Genomic DNA, 20,459 nt, shown 5'->3' with positions numbered 1-20,459 from the left:
GGGTTTTGGTGTAATGAGAATGCAGTAATTCTGCTGTTTGTTTTGAGCAAACTTTGAGGCTTTGAGGTAGCAAAAGAGGCAAATGTTTGCTATGGAGTGAGCAGCCTGTTCCCCGAGGCATGGTTTGCTCCCGATTCTTTTTTAGTATTGGGAAGAGTAGCAAAGTGTTTTACCCCCAGTGCCCTGACACTTTCATCTCACTGGCATGGCGCTCCTCTGATTGTAGATCACAGGTTGACCCGAAGGTGTCTGTGCGCTCTGTGATCGGGCTGGTTGGATTGGTGTCACTACATGARCTGTCTGTTCTGAATCGAGCCGCAGGAAGCGGCTGTTGGTGTTTGTCACCCCAACCTGTCACCAGACGAACCCCTCCGGAGCGCGGGAGCTGGCGGGGGGAGCGAGCCAGAAGACACGTCTGTCCTGCAGGAAGCCGCCTGGGCTTCCCCCAGTGAAGCCTGTCGGTGCTTTCGCAGTGGGCTGTGTGTGGTTTTGGATCTTCTTGTCTTTTCGCTCCAAGACAAAAATGGAGTGTGCTCCTAGTCCGTTTGGTGCAAAGTGAAATAGGGTGGTTTAAATGCCTTCCAGCGCAGGGTTTTGCATCGAAATGCACTGAAAATGTTTGTGGCCGGTTTCTTTTTGTGGCTTAGGGGAGGAAACAGACACTTCCACCTGATGGATATTTCTGAACCTGCTCTTATACTGTTGTAACAACAGTGCCTCTCACTGAGCCCTGAGTAAAGCTGAGCCGCTTTCCTGCGGGCAGGTAGGCTATGAGGATTGGTGACCAGAAGGGATGGGCAGAACTGGGTTGAAGCCTTACCAAATCACCTCTTTATAGTCCATGCTGTGGAAGAGTTGCTGGAATGAACAATTGCACGAGTGAAAATGCTCTGGATTAATAATAATTAAAAAAATAAATTACTAAAGCAAAACAAAATCTGCTTTGCATTTTAAGACATCTACATAAAAAAAAAATTGCAGGCTTGGTCTGAAGCCTTAGAAATTTCCATCACTGGTTCCTGCCTTTTAGTAGCAGGATTCTGGCATTTGTGTGATAAGACAAAGGCTGTAGTGTAGAGAATGTGATTTTAATTCACGAGGAACCAGCTTCTCATTATTTCAGATTATTTCTGCTTTGAAACATAGGGTGAATGGGCATATATCAAGGCTCTGCAGTTTAATGCAACTACAGTTAGACCAGTTCAGCAAGACAAAAAGAAATAAAGGGAGGTGGAATTAGCACAAGAAAATTATACAAATGTGCAAATGACAGCTTCTGGATGTTTGGTGTGAAATTTCTCTTTAAGGTTCATGCAGATCCTCAAGGGATGGAGCATTCTGAAATGATTAGCTCTTCACGTAGTAAAGCCTTCTTCCTTGCAGTCATAGCAACAACGCCGAAGCTCTGCTCCTCTCCCATCCGCTGCACCTTGGCAACAAGAGGGCCACCTGGTTCTCCTCTGCCTCTGGTCAGCTCTGCAGCTGTCCATGCACAGGCTGAATTAAATAACCTTTAAAATTGTAATGACCCATTTTAACTGATGAGAAAGGAGATCTACAAAGTGAGAAATCRCATAGTAACCTGGCTTATTTGGCCTTTCCCCTCAAGTCTTAGGATGCAGTAAGAGAGATGAATTTTGCAAGGTTTGGTGTCACCCTTTTCAGGAAGAAGCAAAACAAAGTCAGCCCCGTTGATACTTAAAAGTGAAACAAGATAAAAACTGTATGTTTTATAGAACTTCATAGTAATAAGTCTTTTTTGTTTTTTTTTTTTTTTTAACTTTACATTCTTTCTTCAGTGTTTTCCCAGTATCCATGATTTCACAATCAGCTTCTTGTCCCTATTGTGTTTGCATATTCATTTTTAGGAGCAGTCTTTTCTTAAATTCTGCTATTTGTCCAGACCTAGTAACTGTTAGAGTGCTGGTGTTTCTGAGTCATGGTACCTACTAAGTGTTCAAGCTAAATGGAAGCTTAAACTTAAGTAGAAAACCACTGGGCTGTTTCCCCATTAAATATATGTGTCTATGAGCCAAGCAAAGTATTTGGGCCTTCTTCTAGGATAAATACTCTTCTGGATTCCTGTCTCAAAGGATTTAGTAAAAGTTTATCACTTACTTTGGGTGTGAATTTTCAACAGTTGAAAGACAATTGTCTGTCATCTGGCATCTACAAAATAAGTGTGGAGCAAAGTGGGGGCAGGAGACTCATTTTAGTATAACTGAGAGATGTCTTTCTTACCATTTGTCACTTGGGGAGAGTAGAAGTGTCTCTAAGGTGAAGGACGTCATACAGAGGCACCACGTTCATTTGTGCATAAAGGAGGGTTTCTCAGGGCTGTTCTTAAAGGCCACACTCCTTGGAGAGAAAAGCTTTCCATAATTTTTACATTTGACTTCTTGGGTGTGTCACTGCATCCTTGTGAGAAACCATTGCAGTAGATTTAAAACATAACCTTTCTGTTGCTGGCTTTCAAATGCAGGATTACAAAATGAAGTGGCACTTTTACCTTGACTTTCTCGAATATGTGTCAAAGTCATTGTTGGCAGATTAAAATAACTTAAATCATTTCCTGCTTAATGCAAAGAATGAAGAGAGAGAAGTTAACTATTGCTGCTGCTGTCAGTTCGAGCTGAGAACAGCCAGAGGTAGAAGGAGAACCCAGAGTCCGCAGTGGATAACGAGCCAGCGAGAACTCGGCTTTGCTTGCTGCGCTCGCTGCCTCCCAGGCGCCTCAACCGTGGTCGCTGCCTCCTTGGGGAACGGTGTGAGGCAGTGGTGGGGAGGACGTTGCTGAAGAAGCAGAATGATTTGCATTCCAAGGCGGCTGATCCGACATCTTCCACCAGATCTTGCACTCAAATAACAAAGGCATTTTTGTTTATATGTATTTGTCATCAGTCTTTGTAGTTGGAACAAAGACTTCAAAGACCGGCTGTGTTTATACAGTCAATACAGAAGTAACTTCGTTCCTGAGGAGCTACACCTTCCCCTCCAACCTTGAGCCTTTTTCTCTTGCTTTGGACAGGATGCTGCCTAAAAAAAAGTCCCTGAAGTATGCTTGGCAGTGCGAGATTTGGCAAGAACATTAACTGCTCTGATTTAAATCAGATAATTTGAGCCAGATAGTCTAGATCAACTACATGACTGAAACTGGGGTTTATTACTGATTGAATGCAAACCTTTTTGTTTATGTCTGTATTAAAAGGCACCATAAAAGGTAATGGTAATGTTACAAAGGAACTGTTTACCTGCCAAATGTATCCGTATGATGCATGAAGTGACCATGGGAACCAATTTGGTGGTAATTATTTAAAGAAAACCTTGCAATAAAATGGTAATTGCATGTATACTACGTTATATCTCAGCAGTTGCATATAAAAGCTTGTTTCTGGGAAGAGATATAACAACTAGAAATCCATTTTGAGAGAAGGGTCTGGATAGCTCCTGAATAAAAAATACATTACTGGAGCCAGTTTTTTTGATGTATATTTTACAGATCATGTTTTTAAAAGCAATAGGAAATCTGTATATGGGTATCAATGTTGTGCAAGTTTAAAACAGTTTGGTATGTATTCCTGAGGGATTCAGTCTTTTGCCTGATTTCATTTTCTTAAAAAATTAATTACAGGTTGCTGTATTCCCCCCAGAGAACTTATTAACTGTGTCTCTGTCTCCAAAGAGTGTTTGGCTCTCATGAGATAAAGAGCCTTAGGCAAAAAGCTGCCAATTCCATTTCTGATTCATAAAGAATTTTTTTAAACTTACTTTTATCCTTTCTGACATTTTTCATGAGTGATAATTAATAGCACTACATTAGGATCAAGACTTATGATATTGTCTTATAAGGGAAACATACTCTACACAAATGATTTTTCAGAATTTGAATTTTACTTGAAATGTTATATACAAAGATAATTTTCAAGCATATATATATACAGTTAAAAGTTTTCAAATCTTCTATAAACATTGAAACCATTGGAAAAAACTCCTATTGCTTGAAGCAATTTTCATGGAATATGTTTACTTACAAGTTGCCCAAGGGATGTTACAAAAATACATTCTTAAGTGTCATTGTACCAAACACCATTACCATTTTTACCCAGTAATAAATTACATAGGAAATCTGAGATTCGAGTTAGTGTAAGACTGCATTAGAACTAGTTTATTTTTCTGGTTATGGTAGCTGATAACTTTGTTCTGTATCTGTGTGAAATGATTAAGAGGAAATCATTATAAGGAATTATTTCCAATGCTGCAATGATATGTAGCATTTGGATAATTAAGGGACATTTCAGTGTAAATAATGTATTTCTTATGAGGATATACAGCAGAAATGTGAAGTTTTGGATTGTTGAGAGTGAATACTTGAATGGATCTGCTTTTAAAAGGATAGAGATTCTTTAATCCTTAAATGATTGCAGTTGGACTTATTTTTAAAATAGATCCACGGCTTTATTTTTGTGCTTCTGAGCCACTTCAGGTTGAATGGCTCAGGCGCAGTGTCTTTCTGCAGTTTTCAGGCTAGTGGTACAGACCAAGCCCAAAGTCAGGTCAGTGCAAAATGGATCAGGATCTTTGAGAAGGAGGCTCCAAGTCTTGCGTGTGTTAATTCACAGACCCCGCGACTCATGCTGGGGCTTTACTTGCAGGCATCTACCGCAGTAAGGACATTGTTAAGGCCTGTAGCAACACGGATTAGTTAGATGAGTTCGTTTGCAAGATTGGATCATATTTATGCACCTAATCCACAGTGGGGCTAGGAAACATGCCCAAATATAGAAACCATGCTGTTTCTGTACATGCGTTTTGTACTCACATTTGTACATGTAAAGATACTTTAGTGTTGCAGAGAGGAGAATCCGTGCAGGATAATTAGGATAGACAACAAAGGTTTTGAGAGCTCATGTTTGAATGCTATGGCTCATTTCAAATAAATAGCTTCGATTTACACTGTAAAAGCAAGTGAGAAATGGGCAGTATATTGAGTCTCTATTTTTCTTAGATTTTTGAAAACAAGTTGTCTTCCCACCCCCTCCACTCCCATCACGACCACCCCCTCACTGAACCAACTTTCAAAATGGTGACTTGCGGGGTCAGTCCCATTTTTAGTTCCAAGCGTTGAAGAGGACCAAATGCTTCTCTCCTGCTTGGCTTCAATGTCTTCACTTTGGAATAGCTGAGCAAAGAAGTCAGGTTCTTTCTTACTCTGGGAAATAACTTTTTTGGGGTGGTAGAAGTCCTCCTTTGGAACAGGATTAAGATGCACTGCTGGGACTAAGTTACTTGGAAGTCTCTGAGCTTTCCGGCTTTCACGATCATTACATCTACTGGGAGTTCTTGTGAAAATCACATTATCTGAAACAGAGTTCAGCACTTCTTTGCACTAACTGGGAGGTCTAGGTTTGATTTATTTAACACAGTGTGTGTCTCTCCAGTATACTTTAAAATAGCACATACTATATTTTTTCTGTAGATGAAGATTTATTCCTCTTCAAAGGTCATGCATGATTGTTTCTATGAAAAGTGATTCTTGTAAATGATTTAATGACCAACTTGGTTGTCTAAAGGTATTGCATAAGTAAAACTTCTGTCTGTCTTTCAGACACCCCGAACATGTGAAAACTTTATCAAACTGTGCAAGAAAAACTATTATGATGGAACAATTTTTCACAGATCAATTCGTAATTTTGTGGTAAGTACTGAACAAATCCTGTGTAATGCACAGTAAGTGATGTCCTCAAAATATTTATATAGCTTAATTAAGTGTCAGTTCCTTCCATGCATGAAAATTTGCAGTAGATGTATATTAAAAATATACCTTCAGAAGCAGGATTGTCCTTACTCACTGACTTTSTACTTCACGGGTCTTACTAACAACTGTCTCTGACTACTGTTAGCACTTGGAGCATCACTGCATTTTGCAGTGCTTTCACTGGCATTCCAGACTAAGCTTTTGGGTGTCATTGCCTTGGCAAGACTCTTGTTATCCTCCCCAAACTGTGGGTAGGTGGCTAATGAACAGAAGGAGAGGGGGGGAGAGAGGGAGAGAGAGAGAGAGAGAGAAATGCTAATTTGGATAAGTAATATTGTGGCCTGTTAAAACCCCATTCAGATGAAATCTGGTTTTAGAAAACGGCTGAATTTCTGTTTCAGGTTGTGGTAGCTGGATACTCTCAGATCATCGTTTCCTGAAAGTGATCCAGGACTAAGTGCCCAGGCTTTGTTTGTAAAGGGGTTAAAGAGCACATAGTGAACCAGAAAGTTGACTTTGGTAGTCAAAAACCTACTCTTTCAATATGTAGCTGTGATCCTTATACAGCTTTAATGCGCTGGTTTATGTACGGTATCAAGCACAGCTGGTAGAAAGAAGCAAAAGATGTTCTTGTAGAAGCGAAGCCCATCCTACAGCGATGAACAGTTTGGATTCAGACTTACTGGTCATTTTAAGCATCTGTTCAACTTTGAGTGTGAGAGTAGTTACACCACAAGCACCGTGCACAACTGGCTGAATTTGGACCGGAGTGCTCAGCGCTATATAAACTTAAGTCATTAGGCTTTGTTTAATCAGATTTTGTGAGCACACATCAGCTTTTATAAAGATATCAAGCTTTTCTGAAGATATCAAGCTTTAATCCTTCAGCAGCAGTTTAGAGCCTTTCTAGGGGAGCTGCATTTACTAATTCATTTTGATAGTCTAAAGAAACATGTTTTGTACCAGGAGATTTAATTCTCGGAACTGAAATTTAGATTTGGTTACTCAGCATACCTAGTAAATGGCTTTTCTCATACATTTTTACCTTTGTATAAACAATTGTCAGATGTTATTAGGAGATAAGTTCTTGATGCATCTTATTGCTATTGCAGCCTATTAGAGGGCCTGGAAAGATAACCTTTATTTACATAGGTACTGTTCAGGCAGCTTGGGATATTGTAGCTGTTCTGTAACTTCTTTTCAAAGGAATTAACAACTTGATCCTGGAGGCAGTGCATGTCTTTCAGGGGACGTCATTGAATGTTACATTCCATCCTGTCATCCAAAAAAAAAGCTTTCTTCTTTTGACAGCACTGTGTATCTCAGTTCATAGTTAAACTCACAATTAAAATTGTGCTTGTGTGCTACTACTGTGAATCTATTCATGCCATGCTCCTTCTAATAGCATTAGAATATAGAATATTGTTTCTGTAGGTCCTGCATACATATACAGTGATTAATTTTGTTGCTGAAAGATCAGTTTCACATGGGAATTTTTCCCACTGCAGATAATGAGGATGATGCTGAGAAATACAGACTCAAATACAGAAAATATTCTATATCCCATTTCCTGCCTTCCCATCATCTGGAGGATTGGCAGCAAAATGTGAACCCCTTTCAGGCTTCAAAACCAATGCATTATCAAGCAAGTTAGGACCCAGCATGTAATAGAAAGGATGGTCTGGTTAACCCATTTGACACTGTTTATATTCCGTGTTTACCCACAAGAGACCTAATATTTTCATGAAATTGTCATTCTGCTCTTGGATGAGTCATGTAGGAGATGACAGCCAATTGATAAAAGAAGGTCCAAATGAGTAGTAATGGTTTCCTTGTTGCTAACTTGTCAACGTGACAAAATACAGAGGGAAGAAAATTGAGCAGAATTGTTTTTTATGGCTTGTATTTAATACCTTTCACACAGATATATGTAACATAATGATTTTTATTTTAATTCTGCAGATCCAAGGAGGTGATCCAACTGGAACAGGAACAGGTGAGATTGTGTTTAAATTAAGCAAGCTGTTTTTGCTTCATGCACTGTGTTGTTACTTTTCTTTCAAGCCACTTTGTAGAATAAAATTCTCTGATGACTTGTAGTACTTATTGAGCATTTCTGCTTTAAAGCAGAGGTTCAGTTTTATAGCTATAATTTATGGCACTTTGAACTATGCTTAAAATTCCATCCCGTATATTCTCAGTCTAAAACTTGGGCAGTCTTCCATATACAATTCTTGTTGGAACTTTGCTTTCTTTTTCTTCCAGAAAATAAATAAATAAAAATTATACTGATTTTACAGCCAGCCTTTTCCAGGGTGAAGAACAAAGCAAGGAATAGTCATGCCAAGCTGATTTTGAACATTGAATTTGAAAATTAGAGACCTGCCTCTGAATTAKTGAATGGCCAGATACCATCTCTTCTCCCAACTAGTTGCCTTGTAAGGCCTAAGCTTCTCTTTTTCTATCTTTCAGAGATCACTGTCACTAATTTATTCTGCTTGTTCTGTCTTAGTGATCTGCATTACAGCCAAATTAGAAAAGGTTGAGAGACATAACAACTACTCCTTGCTGTGCACTGAATGGTGCTCAGGGCATTGCCCGCTCCTGTGCCCACCATCCTGTGATGGTCCATGCATTTTCTATTCTAGTTCATCATGCATCGCTTATACGCAAAAGCACTGTATCCTTGTGTGTGTGCTTGCAGGTCGTCCAAAACAGATGCCTTTGTAATTGTTAAATAGTTAAACATTCTTTACTTTTTAAATAATGTTAGTGCGAGCTGCCCAATATCTTTTCTTCCACTGCATATCTTAGTGTATGCAATGGCTGAAGTATGCGACTGTTGAGTGAGACTAGTTAAAGTTTCTGAGTTTTGATGGCAAAAGCCCGTTGACAAGAGATGTTACTGTATCTGCTTGGACTGTCAAAAGAAATGTGATTTTTTTTTTTTTTTTGTTAGAAAGAAAGTACTGATTCAAATCCCAAAAGACATAATTAGGAACATCTTTTAAAATGAGAATTTAAAGAGGTGTCAGGAGACTAGAGATGCTTAATGGGTTGGCTCAGAAAACTTTCACCCTCATAGGCTGAAGTTCAGACCTTGCTAGAGAATGAAAATGAACTTGCTGGTGTCATTCTTGTCTCCATTTGTGCAAATGGTAAAACTATTGTAAGACAGCACAATTAACAGCTGACAGAGGAGAGACCTGTCACTGACTGACAGTGCAACTGCATTGAAGATCAAGACCCAGCTCCACTGCCAAAGCAAGTAGGAAGTAAAATGCAAATAAGTGCATAGGAGAAAATATATTTATGCATATTCTGTTATTTAAAAAAAAGGAGCCTAATGATGTCTAGGTTTTTTCCATCTCATTTTTCTCTTTGTCATCTTAGTTGAATATGCGTATACTGCAGACTGGCTGTCTTGCAAACATCTGTAAAGGCTATTAAAGTTCTAATGAACTGGTCAGTTTACACTCAAATAGATATGACAGTGTTGCAGATTTTTAGAGACTGTTTGTGCTTATGGCAGAGTCCAGGTGATACAGCTATCATCTTTCCAACTGAATGGGTTTGGGTTTTGGAACACGGCTGAATTTTAAATATCCTTACTTAATCACAATAGTAAGTAAAATATAACTGCACTGCCTGGTGAGCTACTAGATTTCTCTTGAACTCTCTCTGTATTTAATATTTATTTAAATGAAGCAGCTTAGACAGTTGACAGAACTGCAAATAGGCTGTCAGGTTTTGTTCCCGATTACCTGATAGATCTTGCACACTTGAATGTGAGGCCAGCAGCAACTTCACAAAGTAATGTGTTTGTCTGCCTAATTTAGCCAGTATTTTGTGCTCTTATCTAATTGTATTGTCTTCAGTCGTGTGGTTTGGTTTTACAAAGCATCTGATCAACAGTTAGTGAGCAAATAACTACAACTTTTTAAACCCTTTCCAGACAGCGAAGTGCAAGTATAGCCTTTCAAAATACAGTTCTTGAAACTTTCTGATCAACTTTGCTGAATGTTTTAACTTTGTGCTGGAAAGGAGCATTGGGATAGAGACTCGAAAACATTCCTACCTCCCCTTGCACAAGAGATGGAAAAATTGACGGTTGGGATCTTGGTCTAGGATTCATATGGTGACAGTATTGTTGAGGAAATTTGGAAGATAGATGCAGTTTTTAATATTAGAGGAATATGTTGGAGGGAGGGAATGACTGAAGATGGATAGTGTCATGGATGGAAGAATTGGAAACGCTTCTGAAGTCATTTTTCAGCATTCCAAAGGAAATCGTCCTCATATTATACAGGGAAACTAAATGTGTAATTTCTGTAATTGCTTTGTCCTGGATATGTAGGAAGGAAAACAGATTTTAGTAGGAGACAGTAAGTGACAGGCTGTTGTCTGATAACTCTATGAACATTGGAAGATTGCAAGCTCAGAAAAGAATGGTTTAATTTTAGGCATAAAGACAACTAAAATGTTTTCTCTGTCCTGTCCTTTGATTTGAGATATCAGGTGCATAGTAGCTTTAGATCATTAAGACAAGTTTGCTACTAAATGGGATACTTATTTTTTACTATAGAACTGACAGAAGGAAGAGGAGAGGAATACTGTTCCCTTACAAACTTTCTGTTCCCCTCTGCAAATTAATGAATTGATTAGGATTGGGTGATTTAAATAATGTGAATATTTGAGTCCGTTTATATTCAAGGCTGTCTAAAGCCCAAGGAAGGACTTGTTCATCATAGATTTAGCAGTGGAACCAGTAGTTGGTTGCAAGTGGCATTCAAGAGCATTCTGGAATTGTTCTGCCAATTCTGAATAAACAAACTGAAATATTTCCAATATTTCTAGCCTACTTATGTGCACTGTAGAACTTCACAGTTCACCAGTGATATGAACTAAGCCTTAGGTAGGGTCATAAATGGTTCTAAAAAGTCAGAAAGGTTTCTAAAAGTGAGTTGTCAAAATATCTCTTGGTACTAAGTTGAACATGAAGATCTCAGTTATGTGGGTAGGCTGTAGAGTACTTTCCTTCAGGCGGTGAGTTTCAGGTAAAGTTTGTGTAAAGAAAGAGTTCACCCTAAAAAGTATGATTGGATTAGTTTTGAGTAAAAATTTGTACAACTGATTTTTAAAATATATGGTCTCACTTAGAATGGGAGCAGCTAAATGCGAATAACCAGATTTCCCCATAAGTTTTAAAATGTTCTCTACTCTGTAGCTCTTCTCAGAGTTTTGTAAAAGGCAGAAATTTTACTTACATATCCCCTGGCCATGTGCTATAAAAATGATGGTGAAACCAAAGGCCTGTCCAGCTCCCTGCTCTCTCGGCAGTGGTGTGGCCCATGAAAAATACCACCAGGCACCAGCAGCAGGGATGCTCCCCTGGCCTCCAGGGTCCATTTGTAGGGAATGGCTGAAAGTAGTCTGCATGTTATTAACGTGGTCACCAGAATTAGTGTGAGCTTTGGAGTGAAGCACTGGATTTCAGTGCTTTATACCTCTTTCATGCAGGTCTTGCATGTTATTTGCAGTATAAATTCCTTTTTGGATTTCTTCTGGTAGCTAGAAGGAATTTTACTATATCTTTGACTCACTCTTTCCAAGAAAACAGATGCATCTTCTAAAATGAAAAAGACCATAGAGGTTTAATGGTCTTTAGAGGCTTATTTTGGGGAGTAAATAATCTGACTTCTGTAATATCTGAGAAGAATATGAGTAGGATGAAGCTTTTTTCCCCTCTTTCATTCCAGCTATTTCAGTTGCTAATAGGAAAGACTAGTTGGAGGTTACCCTTTAAATCTGTATATTTTAAACTGCCAGAATTGTTTCTGTTAGAGCCTTTTATAGGAAAACTCCAGACAGAATGAACCTCCTTTGTTTCCTTTTCCACAAAGGACCTTCTACTTTAACTGAAATTCACTGGCTTAGAGGTTTGGAGGGGTTTTAAACACCTTCTCTGAACTGATATGTGGATGGCACATTAAGCCTGTATATATTTTTATTTTGTTATATCTATTTACTTATCCCTGTTCGTCAACTCAGGAGCCAGAATAGACTTGTTCAGAAATCTTCCCACCATTTGGTTTGTGTCATCTGACATTCACCCCCTGTTCAGCAGCAGGTGTCAGGTTTATGGTTGCACCACCCAAATGCTTCCATGATCACCCACTCCATTACTAGCTAAGCCCAGGGCTGCTCAGCTTCTGGGTGGGTTTGGGCACGTTCAGTGCAACATGACTGAAGGTTACATGTCATACATACATAGATTGCAACTGTGCTCTCAGCTTACAGGGATAAATGTGCTTTTGTTCTGGACTCATTTCACAAATGTGAAATGCCGAGCTGGTTATGCAGTTGTGTCCCCGTTGAGTCTCTGTCTGACTGTCATTAATGGAACTGTGGCTAGTAATGCATGTGAAGGCCAGTGATTTCTGGTACTCAAGAGCTGACCTTGGGATGGGAGGAGGGTAGAAATGAGCATTATGGCATCCTGAAATTGAGATGCCACACTAGGAAGAGTGAGGAGTAGAGTTTCCAGTAGCTTAGCATAGCTGGCAGACCTGCGTTGCCAGAGCACTTAGGTATACAATCCCAGGCTGATTCTTATTTAGAGGGCCAAACTAATTTTCTACAGCCTTGAACTTAATATTTCAGAAGAACATTGGGAGAGATTTTATTGCGCTGCAGCAGCTTATTTCTTTTCTTTAACAAAATAACCACCCATAGAGGCAGTATTTGGAGCAATCAGCTGAGTCATGGTCATTCTTTGTAATGATTAATTATTTGAAAATGAATTTTACATTTATGATGTATTTCTTTTCCTGCTGTTCATAACATCTAAGTGGTTGAACGTTGTGAGTAATTCTGTCTAGCTCATGCTAGTGCAAAGGGAACAGCTGCTCTGTGTTTTCAGTGTTCCAAACAATAGAAGAAAATTTTCATGGAGGAAAAATAGGTTTAATATCATAAACCCTCTGTACGAAAAAAAGAGGACTATTCATAGGACATAACATTTTTAAAGCAGTGCAGGAATATTTCAGGTACTCTCAGCTGCAGCCTGTTGGAAGCCTTTATGAATTGGCCTGTGTGCGCCTTTGTCCCTTTGTGGATCCCGGAGGGYGCAAAGGAGGTGTTATAATAGCTGTAAAAGTCCAGGGCAGGCTACCACCGGTAGATGGGAATTGCACTTTGGTTGGCATCTAGCAAAGGAAAGTGCGTTCTTCCCTCCTCTGAACTCTCAGTAGCAAAGGGACTGTGAACAGACTTGGCTGGTTCTGCAATGTGTTTTCATAGCAAGAAGGGTTCCTAAAATGTACCGGTTTCAGGGCCGCTGTTCTTGCGTTGATTGGAGCTTAGCAGAGGGAGAAGGGCAAGACCTTTTCATCTAGCGGTGTACTCCTTTTAAACTGCAGCCCCTCTGAAAATCCAGCCTCTGATATGTGGGGTGAGATGTACAAAATCAATGTTCTTTAACCATCGGGTTAAAAGTACTCTGCCCTCTTATCTGAAAGGAGAGGAGTACTTACCTCTCCTCACCGGCTGAGCTAAGGCTTTCATATTTGCAAAATGATCAAGAATCTCACTTGGAAAGCTCTGTAGAAGTGTCAGATGTTATTATGTACTTCGTTGTTCCAAGTGACAAGAAGAAAATTGCAGAAAGTAAGCCATCATTTTTATGAATCAGAGCCCTCCCACTTCCTTACCACTGCTTAGCAATTTTTATGCCAAAAAAAGGAAGGATTTTTTTTTAAATTCACAACTGTCATGAGTGATGATTCCCAGCCCACACCTGGCTTTTGGAATATTACATTTCTGAAGCCTGAGGTGCATCTCTCAGCTCCTGGCAAAAAAATTGTAAAACTGTCTGAGATTTAAACAAAAAAAAAAATTACTTTCTGAAAAAATAGAAAGAATAAAGACTACCAAAGAATAAGCTGTTTCAATTTGCAAGACAATCTGAAAACGTAGTTGCTAGCGTGTGATTGCTCCAGATGTCAATTTAGATCTATCCACCTTTTTGCTTTCAGCACAAGATGTGGATATGAGACTGAGTAACTAACATGCTTCACCTACAGTCTAGATATATATTGCCACTCTGGATAGCCATTGAAATGATAAATACAGTCTTAATATTTCTGTGTGATGCGTGGTCTGTGTGATTTTGCCTCTAATTCTGTGTAAGAATTAGGTAAATGTCTCTTAATATAAGAGATTATTTTTTTCACTGTGCTTTTATTGAAAATGTGGGGAAGTGGCTCTCAGCTGCTTTCAGCTTTGAATTTTAGGTATCTGGGTAGGTGGATGATTTTTATTTTGCGGAATTTTGCAAAATTCTGTCCAGCTCTTTTTAGAAGGCCAGTCTATTGCAGTAACCGATCCTGAATACGTTTCCACCTTTGTGCAAATGAGAGGTCCATGCACAGGGTTATAGGACCGTGAACTCTCTTTTGCACGGCCAGCACCGATCCAGCAAGTGGTAGTACCTGCRTGGAGCCCTGCCTGCTGCCAAGTGGAGCCCTTTGATTTAGCACAGGATCCCCCAGGAATTTTTTTTACAGTACTTTCCATAAAAGGATCTCGAAAGCGCTTGCAAGTGCATTAGGCACACAGTTGCACTGTGACAGAAGATAACCTTATCTGGGAGTAAACTGAGAGGAAAGTGAAGTGACAGGCAGCGGTGCCAGCTGTGAACTTAAGACCCAGAGTCAGCTCTTGTTTTCCATGAGCTTTGCTTGCAGGCTGGGTAAGTCAGCTTTGGGGTGAGGTTTTTGCATCATCTTAGCTCTGTAGATAGCAAGTGGCGACGTGTGCTCTCCCAGAGGAAAATTTGGGCACTGTAAGGAGCTTTGTCTCCTTGCAGGATATACAGGGAGTGTAAAATTAGAGAGCTAAAGTAGACAGAGTGGCTATTCCTCCTCCTCCTCCTTTGTCTGCCTCCATTCTTCATGCAGAAAACGAGGATGATGGCACATCCACACCTCCCAACAGGTTTGAGTGTAAATGCAATAAAATCTGCTCGATCCTCCAGAATGCCTCATAATTACCACCAGTAGGTTTGGGGCGTGCGAGCTAATTTCCTGAGTTTACACCGAGCTTTACTAGAGAGAGCAAAATGCAGAAATGTAAAATTCCTATCCCAGGCCCCCCTGCGCGAGCACTAGGCGCTGCGCTGCCACGCCAGTGTACTAACAGGGGATCTGTACTTCAGAGAGAAAGTGATTCTGGTTTTCAGTAATTAAAAAAATACATACGTTTAACTCTCCATCTTTTAGCTTGCTGCGTCTGGTCCTGCTTCAGGCAGATGCTTGCAGTTTGGAACGATTCCAGAGGTTAGCAGGAGTTTGTCAAGCAGTCCATTCCTGCTATTTTTACTTTAGGGAGAATACTTTTTTTTTTTTTTTCTTTAAAATGACAAAAATAACAAAACCCCAAATCATTCCTGTGCTGTGGTCTCCCTGTCTCTGTGGYGTCTGCAGCTCCCCTTGCCAGGCAGCGCTGGCAGGCCTCCCCGGCCCGGCGGCTCTGTCCTTTCGAGGACGTCTGGCCTTTGCGGTGAGCGCTGCGCCGGCCACGCTCTGCTCTTGCCTGCAGCACTTGGGCAGGCAGAATTAGCCTTGGAAAGAGCTGTATGGCAGACACAGGGAGTGAGCGCCCGGATCTAATGCTCTAACTATCTACTAAAATATTAGCACTTATTTCCAGAGAACTGGAATGGACCAAAGTTAGCCATTGTACATATGAGAGTAATTCTGACCCTCAGTGTATGATCTGAAACAAAATTGTGAGAAAACAAATATTCCAAAACCTGAAGACCACAGCTCATTGCTCCTGTCTGCAAGCTCTTGAGTCTGGTTGCTTGTGCCAGAAGGAGAGTGTCTCTGTCATTCACAATCTTCTGCTTTGCCTTTGAATTATTTTTCTGATCAGCTAAGGCTTTGGGGTTGATTTCACCCTCTTACAGCAGCTTGGCAGTGCTGTAATTCCAGCATCTGCTGAGAGCATATGAAGGGTGTGACGGGCTCAAGGGTTTGGCCACTTGCAGCTATGCAGCGTCTCAGTTGGGTGAGTTTCTGTATGCATAGTATCTGAAAATGTCTAGGCAACTTTTACTCCTCTGGTTTAGGATTCATAGCAAATGCATCTGCCTTACGAATAATTAGAAGTTCTTTCAAAGAGATCCTTTGAAGTGAAATTATCTGTTTTTCTTGGGGAAATTGGAATGAAGTTTATTACTCAGGTGCAAACAGATCCAGCTGTGGTAGAAACCAATACTGCAGGGCTGCTTGCTGTCGGCAGAGAGAAGCGTGGGCGGCACGGCAGCATCCTGGTGCTGGAGGCAATCGGTCCTCATTGCTGCCAGGTTAGGCCAGATCACAGTGGCTCAAAACAGCATAACTTGCGTATTGGCAAGCCTACAAGAGCACTGCTTTTCTGCAGCAAGGCAGGCGCTACRCAGCAAACCCCTCTTAGCAAATAGGAACACACAAGGAGATTCATTAGCAAAGAAAATTATTGGCTTCTGCTAAGACATTTTCTAATAGGTTGAACTCTTTGGATTTGGCTAGAAGAGCTGTTTTTCGGATCCACCTTCAACATAGCAGAGCTAACTGCAGCTGTACTGTGTCCCTTTCACCCAGTATATAGCGTTGGAAGAGACTGTCATACAGAGTCAAGCTGACGTAATTTATTTGATCTTAAAATATTCAATAGCCAAAGATTGCTGATGTAATTACTCCCTCTCTACTCCTGATTACAGAAAATCCCTATAGGGTTTGTCCCCTTTTGCTGCCTCTCATCAAATTGCAGAGCAGGCAACATTCAACTCATTAATAGGTCTTTTGAACATGATTAATTGGGTTTTTAAGTGGGTCAGTTTCTTCTAAATTGTCTTGCTTATTGAGTTCTTCTTGCATTTGCAACTGTCTGCCTGTGATTCTTCATTTTCATGGGATCATCTAAAACCCTTTTCTCATTTGATACACACTTGTGATTTTCTGCATAAGTTTTTATAGGAGCCTGTTTTATTCCTCTGTTTTATTTGCTGCTTGCCTGTGCAGCCATGTCATCAAATTGCTTTTCCGTATTACGTGTGCAAATAGCTGTTGAACGCTGCAGATCCTTTACTGACCTCCTGCTTTGCAAGTGATACAGCTACTCCAGACAATTCCTGATCCGGTTCTGCAGATGGACCAGCCTAGTTGCCTGTTTGGGTAGTTTTGTTTGTTTTATTTTTAATAGTATCCTAAGGTGAAATATTTTTCATGGTTTGTCAAACAAGCTTATAGAGTTGACTGTAAAACTATGACTCATCTCAGCATTCTGTTTTCTTATCAAGAATGATCCTGGAGGAAAGTGAAAATGAAAATGTCAGATCTGTCATAAATAATGTAAAAATGACAGCCAGGAAGAGAGGTCTCGCAGACCCTCTTTCTATCCACAGCCATAGGAAAGAAGTCAATCTTGGAAGGCTGGGTCTGAGGCTGATGCAAAGTTTTATCAACCTTTAGTGCATTTGGCTGTGTACATCCTCCAGGCATCTTGTCCAAAATATCTAATTTTTGACTTTTAATTTGGAGGAATGTATATTCTCATTCATAGTTGTTTAGCTAGGAGTTAAGCATCTGAGCTTATAGTTCATATTCTTAGCTAATTCTGTGAACAAGTTTCATTTCCCTGGTATTTTATTTCTGGAAGCAATGCTATATTCAGAGTGTAATTAAACTTGTAATTTTTTGCTCTTTGTTTTGTCAGGAAACCACCTTTAAAGATTTAATGTCTCTGTCTCAAAAAAAAAGAAAAGTATGATGGACCAGCAATAAAAAATTAAATCCTTGACAGTTTTTCAGCACACAGCATGTAATGCTGTTGATAAGTCTCACCTGCAACACTTGATAGCAGTGTGGGGACACAGAATTGTATTGCCAGCTGCAAACATTGATTTCAAGGGCATGCTCACCTATTAGCTTAGCAATAGAAATGGGGTAAGGATATATTAGACATAGCAGTCAGAAGCCCCAGAAACCTTGAGTTTAATAGCAGAGTCTATTATAAAATGTAGTAGGAAACTAATGAAAACAAACATTTCTTCTATCATCTTTTCTCTTTTAAGGAGGAGAGTCTTACTGGGGAAAACCTTTTAAAGATGAATTTAAGCCCAACTTGTCCCATACAGGACGTGGTGTTCTCAGTATGGCCAATTCAGGACCTAACACAAACAAGTCRCAGTTGTAAGTAGTCACTTGCTTTTTGTGTTTTATCATTTCCCTCTAGACATTGTGTCTTATACTGTTAAGAAAAAAAATGACATTTTATGAGCTACTCTTTAAAGTTCAGTGAAGTGAAATATTCTGTCAAGTGCTGCATATTGAAATCTGCATAGCTGCAGCTGCTCCTTCCTGCTCTAAGAGCAACATGAAGTATGTCAAGACCTGTATGTTTATCACATTATCATTGGCTTGTCTTTTCTGTTTTTGTAATTTGTAGTTTTTTCTTTTTCTCAGTGTCTCCCTACTGTTATTCTTATGAAATTATTACACCTATCCACTCTGTTTAAATGTAGCCATATATTGAAATTTTTGAAAACCTTGATGAAATAAAACATATACTCTCTACAGATGTTATTTCTTTTAGTTGCCCGTTTTTAAATAAATAAGAACAGTTCTAGGATGTTCAAAGTGTAGAATCTAAGTGACAGTGCAGAATCTGGGATTGAAAATGACTTATTTTTCTGTGTACAAAAGCAGAATAAGGACTCAAATGAGAAAAATAACAAAGTAAAGAAGCAGAAAGAACAACAAATGAATTTTTAAAATAGTCTAGTAGTAATCGTTTACTTTATGCCTAATGTTAATGCAGATGTTTGCCTGCAGTCTTTTTAAAGTGTTCTGTGTCACTTGAACCATTTATTGGTTGGTCTCTAATTACTGAAATAGAAAAAAGTTTACCTTTATTGGTAGCCCTAGGAACGAGCCTGGGTGGGTAGCACGCAGTGCTGCATGTCGGGGCTGGGGAGCGAGGGAGGGGATTCTGGGCTGGTCTTCCAAGGTGCTGAGATTTATTATAGCTTGGAAATCGTGCAGTGGTGTGACTAACTTTAATTAAACACAAGTGCTAGTCTAAGGGTCTTTAATAGGCTTCCTCACGTGCTTAAGGCTAAACACGTGTTGGGCAGTGTGCAGGACTGCATTGTTGTGGAGCTTATTTTAGGTTTGAATTTTATTGCAAGTACTCAGGTGCTAAGTTAGGGGAGAGTAGAGGCTTCAAAAAAAGGATCCAGGAAGCAGAAGATACCGAGACTGTTCAGGAGTGATGTGCTGTATTCAGTTGCGTCATCTGCCATCGCAAACGTGATCACCTATCTCCCTAGAATTTGTAAATGAATGTGAAATTCCTTTATATGTGAAGTGTTTGAGAGACTCCAGCTGGCCCCTATTTATAAAACTTCCTAGGCAATGTTTAAAAACTTTGACAACTGTTGTTACCTTAGGAACCGGGTGAAGAGCTCTGCGGGTAGGTGATAGTCACTGCAGTGCAGAACGAGGTGGGTTCCTTGCGTAAAGTTAATGCAATGCAAGTACGTGCAAGTGGCCCTAAGCAGAGCTGGAGTGATGCTCGAGACCTCTCCCCCAGGATCAGCAGGAATTAGGTTAATTCCATTGGCCTTATTTTATTTTGACTGCTCTGATGGCTCAATTCTTTTTATTACAATATTGCCTATTTGATCACCTGATAATCTAAGTCCTGGATAAACTGGTGCACCGAGCACGTGCACAAGACTAAGATTTAATGTATGCCCTGTGTAGGAGTTTGTATTCTCCACAGCATCTCAAAGCTTTTCCTAGGGCAAGCTACATCTTAATAGATTGTCTGGCAGATTGCAGCCCCTCCTATTTGCAATCATATAACTTCCCGAGGCAGTTGCTTATATGGAAAAGTGCTTCTGGAATGTTTATATATTTTTAGCTGTCTCTAATGTAGCGTAACAGATGGAGACAGGGAGGAGAGCCAGCACCACCCGTCCAGCCAACACAGACCATCGTGGTCTGCAAACCGCAGTGTGGAAACCTCTGTCTCATACTCTTGCAGTCCAAGTCTTCCAAAGAAGTGTTAGCTTTAGAGAAGAGTTTTAGTAGTGAGGGTTGTTTTGGATTTGGTATTTTAGTTCCCATGTGTAGGTTTAAAAATAAAACCAGAATCTATTAAAAGTCCAAGTTTCTCAGGGTTTTTTTTTTTCTGCTTCTAACACTTTTAAATTTTCTTCTATCATGTTTGTTACTGAAGCACAGATTTGCTGGTTCTAGAGAGAAATGGATTATGGGCAGGCCAATTTAATGGAATCAAAATGCAGAAAGTAACTATCCTAAAAAATAAAGTTTACACTGGCAGGTGATTATTGTGTTATATAACTGTGTTTGCTGGATACAAAATCCCAGTCATGTATGAGAGATGTACTTCACAAGCAGGAACCAGGTCTTACTGCCCTGCAGTGAGCTGGAGTACTATTCGCAGTACTGTTGAAGGAAGTTAGCAAAGTATAAAAATGAGAAGTCCAAACTCCAGAAATCCAAGATGAATCCACAAAACAGAGTTGCTGAGAGCTGCTAGGTCCACAGGACTGCCGGAGGGGAGAGGGGCCTGCTCCTCGCAGGGGGCTGCTCCCTGTTTCTCAGCCTAGCTGGCTGCAGCTGAGCCTCAA

General features: G+C 40.0%; 1 protein-coding gene across 1 annotated transcript in view; it reads left to right on the top strand.

Annotated features, from left to right (window-relative positions):
* PPIL2 (peptidylprolyl isomerase like 2) overlaps nucleotides 1–20,459 on the top strand; it is a 79,766-nt gene that overhangs the window by 43,908 nt on the left and 15,399 nt on the right. The window contains exons 13-15 of the mRNA XM_026091870.1: nucleotides 5,606–5,695; nucleotides 7,718–7,751; nucleotides 17,874–17,991. Coding sequence (XP_025947655.1) covers nucleotides 5,606–5,695; nucleotides 7,718–7,751; nucleotides 17,874–17,991 — 242 coding nt within the window. The remainder of the gene's footprint in view (nucleotides 1–5,605; nucleotides 5,696–7,717; nucleotides 7,752–17,873; nucleotides 17,992–20,459) is intronic.

The sequence above is a fragment of the Apteryx rowi genome, unplaced genomic scaffold (genome assembly GCF_003343035.1).
Source record: "Apteryx rowi isolate R43461 unplaced genomic scaffold, aptRow1 scaffold_93, whole genome shotgun sequence".
Classification (NCBI taxonomy): Eukaryota; Metazoa; Chordata; class Aves; order Apterygiformes; family Apterygidae; genus Apteryx; species Apteryx rowi.
The sequence above is the reverse complement of the archived record's forward strand: the minus strand, read 5'-3'. Positions and strand labels throughout refer to the sequence as shown.